Genomic DNA, 5,178 nt, shown 5'->3' with positions numbered 1-5,178 from the left:
TGACCTGGAGGAACATAGTAACTAAAAACTAAAATGCTCCCGCTCTCTGGTGTGGAAAAGTAAGCGGCTGCCTGTGTAAGTAAAGACAACAGAACTTCCCATGAATCCTCAGCCTGTTGTAAATAGTTTGCCGGGCACAAAGCTTGCCCCGTCTGCAGTGTTTTGCTTCCGTCTAACCCAAGAGGGATCTTTGCTCCAGCCAATTCATCCGGAACTGCCTGACTTTTCTAGCACCGCAAAGCTCCCACTCAGATTGATGTGCCTAAGATTGAAGAGCTCTTGTGTGTTTTATTTCCCTCTCTCGTTTGGTTTAGGGAACCCCAGGTTTCACCAGCAGCGGGATGGTTTAATGGCATTTTTTTTCCACTGCTGAGTTAAAATTTTGAACTTTTACAAGGGAACTAGACATCCAATTCCTGCCACGGTTCCCACCTCCCTTCGGAAAATAACCAGTGTCCAGCTGAAATGTGAGCCTCTTTTCACCATCAATGTGGTGCTCTCCCTGTCAAGCTGTAAAGATCTGCAATGAAATCTGAATACAGTTCGTTATCCCTGAAAGCAGGCATGGAAAATAATTTCAGGGTAAGCAATGTGAATACCACCTGCAATGATACAAGCGATGGCAGGTACTTGGACAATGGCACGAGGTCCAACTTCACCTTCCATGAACAGTCTCCTGACTTCTATGTGGTCCTCCCAGTGATTTACTCTGTGATCTGTGCAGTGGGGCTCACAGGCAATACCGCTGTCATCTACGTGATCCTCAAGGCCCCTAAGATGAAGACAGTGACCAACATGTTCATCCTGAACCTAGCTATAGCTGATGACTTGTTCACTTTGGTTCTTCCCATTAACATTGCTGAGCATCTCTTGCACTACTGGCCCTTTGGAGAAATCCTCTGCAAGATCATCCTGTCCATAGACCACTACAACATCTTCTCTAGCATCTATTTCCTCACGGTGATGAGCATAGACAGGTACCTGGTTGTCCTGGCCACTGTCCGGTCCAAAAGGATGCCCCATCGTACCTACCGAGCAGCCAGAATTGTCAGTCTATGCATCTGGGCCCTGGTCACCATCATAGTTCTCCCTTTCATCATCTTTGCCAACGTCTATGTAGATGGTCTGGAGATCAAGAGCTGTGGTCTAAATTTCCCCAAACCTGAAAGGTTTTGGTTCAAGGCCAGCAGGATCTATACCCTAATCCTTGGCTTTGCCATTCCTGTATCCACCATCTGCATTCTCTATACCATGATGCTGTATAAACTGAGGAATATGCACTTGAATTCAAATGCTAAAGCCTTGGACAAAGCCAAGAAGAAGGTCACCATTATGGTCTTCATCGTCCTGGCTGTGTGCCTCTTCTGCTGGACCCCTTTCCACCTGGCCACCATCGTGGCTTTGACCACTGACTTAGCGCAGACCTCCATGGTCATAGGTATCTCCTACTTCATCACCAGTTTGAGCTATGCCAATTCATGCTTAAATCCTTTCTTGTATGCTTTCTTGGATGACAGTTTTCGGAAAAGTTTCAGAAAGATGCTGGAATGCAGAGCTGCTTAAAAGATGGACCATGCCTCTCTGTTCCCTTCCCTCTCGTGGCTTTGCAGGGGCAACCTTACAAACTTTTCAGTGTATGACTGAGGAACAGACGAGCTTTATGCTTTCTATTTAACTAGGCTTTTCATTTATGTAATTATATGTATGTATGTATGTGTTTGTTTCTTTTGCATTTTTCACAATTCTAATCATAAATCTTTCATGTTCCTTGTATGAATCTCACAATCACTTAAAGTTGCGGGGTTGGTTTGTTGTTTTTTGCTTGATTGTGTCTTGTTTAGGGGGAAAATCCTGAAATATTAAAGAATGACAACCTTTTCATAAAAGTGTATTCTTGTCATCTCATGGTCTTGCATTGCCACCTGCTGTACAATTACAGAACTGGGTCTCTTAAAGGGTTGAAGCTATAATGCTACTGGAAAAGACCAGCCTTTTAAAGATGGATGTAACTTTAATTTATTAATCTATATGTTGTGTGCAGAATTGTTATAATGGAGCAGGTTGAGCTACCAGATACAGTTGTACATTGTAAAAATGGATTTTAATGATGAGATAAAATGGTGCATTTGAGAAAAAAATTGCATCCCGGTCTGTGTGCGTATGTGTCTTGGATATAGTTTGATTTCTGACGGGAGTCTGTTTTCCCCCAAGATTTCTCCTTTCCTGAATTGCTAACGTGATTCACATTGAAACCAAAATTTTAAAAAGCGTCTGAAAGTTACACTATCCAAACAAGACAATATACAAATATTGTGGTGATTGTAGAAAAAATATTTTTTGTATTATCAATGCCAAGATTTTACTTTTCATTTTTTAATGTTTAAAAAGACAGAGACTTTAAAGTGTTTGATGAAATAAATCACATTGAAAAGTGTCTGGCGTTTCTACTAGAAGCAACTTTTATAAGAAACTCTGTGTTATCCTACTCATCCCAATATCACTGCCCTGTAAATTTCATGTCACCTGATCTATAACCCTGCATTGTTGCTTATAATATAGCAAAAATGTGCTGCCAACCACAAGAAAAGCCCAGAAAAGGTGGCACATAGAGACCTTCATTCAGCCAAGCAAATGCTTAACTTGAAACAGGTGAGTAGTCCTATTAATGGATGATGGTCACGTGAAGTACATGCATGTGTATATAAGGGTATATGTACACTGCAATTAAGCACCTGTGGCTGGCCCATGTAAGCTGACTTTGGCTTGCAGAGCTCGGGCTGTGGGGCTATAAAACTGCAGTGTCTATGGGTCCTGGTGAGGGCTATGAACCCAAGGTTCAGATAGGTCAGATACATGGGAACTTAGGACTTTCTCTAATGCAATAAACCAATAGTCCCTCAATCCTGGCAGCCCATACTCAACAGTTCTCAGCACCTGCTGCTTCAGAAGAGGGTGGGGGGGGAAGTCCCTAACATGTGCTTAGCATATTGTGCAATGGTGCAGATGGGAAGAAAATCCATCCAGACCTTGACTGGTGCTGCCCTGAAACAAAAGGACTGAGAGCCTGTTAACTGTATTCCACAAGTAGTGCAACTGCGGATGTTCAAGGGATTTGCAGAGGGTGTAAGTCAGGGAAGAATCTGGCCCACTGTTCTCACTGTATTTAGCGTTAGATTCCTCAAATGTACCCAATGCAATGTCTTTGGGCAACCGTGTTATTCTCAGGCAAAGCTATAACTGTCAGCAAAGTCAAAATCAAAAGTCTCATGCTCAAAAATTCCCTCAAGCGCTTCCCTGCTCCTTGGGGTTTGGCTACACTTGCGAGTTAGAGCTGCCCCCAGACAGCCGCGACACTAGCAACAGAGCCAAATATATGGGTGGGTTCTTCTTTTGTATCTCACCAATATATTTCCTGCTAAAATATCCTGCAGCAGGAAGTTCTGAAGGTTAACAAAACATTTGTGTAGACTTGTGTCTCCATATATTTTTAAATCCTTTCTATTAAAGGAACTTTAAATATTGTTATTATTTATACTACTGTAGTGGTTACCTCCACGGTGGTAGGCTCTGTGTCATAACTATCCCATAGACAGTGGGAAATGGACTTCAAGTAGTAAAAGAGCTACCAGTTTCCCCATCTCTACGATCAGGATGATGATACTTAAACCACCTGTGTAAAGTGGTCTGAGCTCTAGGGATAAAGTATTGTTATTATTAGCGCAGGGGAGGAACATAAGAATGGCCATACTGGGTCAGACCAAAGGTCCATCCAGCCCAGTATCCTGTCTACCGACAGTGGCCAATGCCAGGTGCCCCAGAGGGAGTGAACCTAACAGGCAATGATCAAGAGATCTCTCTCCTGCCATCCAACTCCATCTTCTGACAAACAGAGGCTAGGGACACCATTCCTTACCCATCCTGGCTAATAGCCATTAATGGACTTAACCAACATGAATTTATCCAGTTCTCTTTTAAACCCTGTTATAGTCCTAGCCTTCACAACCTCCTCAGGTAAGGAGTTCCACAAGTTGACTGTGCGCTGCGTGAAGAAGAACTTCCTGGTATTTGTTTTAAACCTGCTGCCTATTAATTTCATTTGGTGACCCCTAGTTCTTGTATTATGGGGATAAGTAAATAACTTTTCCTTATCCACTTTCTCCACATCACTCATGATTTTATATACCTCTATCATATCCCCCCTTAGTCTCCTCTTTTCCAAGCTGAAAAGTCCTAGCCTCTTTAATCTCTCCTCATATGGGACCCGTTCCAAACCCCTGATGATTTTAGTTGCCCTTTTCTGAACCTTTTCAGGAAGATGGCAACCTTGACGCAGTCCTCCCTCTTAAGTGCACTGACACAATCAATGTGGGCAACCAAATGCCAGTTGACGGCCTCACGGTCTAAAAAGCAACTTAAGTGCCAGGACTCAAAGTAGGTGTAACGGGGTGCATGGTGCACCGCTCTGTGCTCAGCCCGTTGGCCCCGCTCCTTACAGCCTCAGAGACACTCCCAGCTGATGCAACACCCGTGCTCTTTCTTTGTGTCCGTTTCCCACCACTAGTTTCCTGCTATTTACAGTGGCTTGGCCTAACACAGGCCTGGTCAGCAACAGAGTAACAGGCTCCTACCTCTCCCTAAGCCTCCTTTCCCTCCTGGTCTCCACCCCCTCTTCATTCACTTCCTCCCTCCCAGCCTTATAGCTCCTCCCTAATGAGGCTGGCAGGTGCGGTCAGTGATTAGGCAAACCTAGGCTATTTACCCAGCCCCAACCCATTCCCCCTGATTGGGGCTGGGGTGGCAGGAGCTGATTGAGGCTTCCCCAGCAGCGCCCTGCCACACACCTCCCCCCTTAAGCAATCGCCTGGGCGGGGCCTGCTCCGGTCCCTTCTCCCCCTGCCCTCTCCTGCTCTCCCTTCTTCACTCTGGCTTTGTTGTCTAGGGATTTTCTCTGTTGGGACCTGGGTCCTCCCCCTCACTAGGGTCGAGGGGCATAGGGGCTTCCCCTCCCTTCAAGGGGGTCTCAGCCCTTTTTCTGCCAGCGCATTCCCTGCAACGGCCTCCTTTCCCCTTTGGGAAGGGGCCCCAATCTGTCCCCAGTGTCACGGGGTACGGCAACCCCTCTACTACCCCTACCTGTTGCCAGGCAAACCAGCCCCCTACGACAGGGTAGGGCCTCCA

At 45.4% G+C, this 5,178-nt stretch overlaps 1 protein-coding gene across 1 annotated transcript; it reads left to right on the top strand.

Annotated features, from left to right (window-relative positions):
* The first annotated feature begins 525 nt into the window (after positions 1-525).
* Positions 526-1,563, top strand: NPBWR2 (neuropeptides B and W receptor 2). The gene has a single exon (XM_065414962.1). The coding sequence runs from the start codon at positions 526-528 to the stop codon at positions 1,561-1,563; it is 1,038 nt and encodes a 345-aa protein (XP_065271034.1).
* The last annotated feature ends 3,615 nt before the right edge of the window (positions 1,564-5,178 follow it).

The sequence above is a fragment of the Emys orbicularis genome, chromosome 12, assembly GCF_028017835.1.
Source record: "Emys orbicularis isolate rEmyOrb1 chromosome 12, rEmyOrb1.hap1, whole genome shotgun sequence".
NCBI lineage: Eukaryota > Metazoa > Chordata > Testudines > Emydidae > Emys > Emys orbicularis.
Note: the sequence above shows the minus strand (reverse complement) of the source record. Positions and strands in the feature narration are given on the sequence as shown.

Coding starts and splice junctions, on each gene's coding strand:
- NPBWR2 (XM_065414962.1), top strand. CDS start 526: ATGAAATCTGAATACAGTTCGTTATCCCTGAAAGCAGGCATGGAAAAT.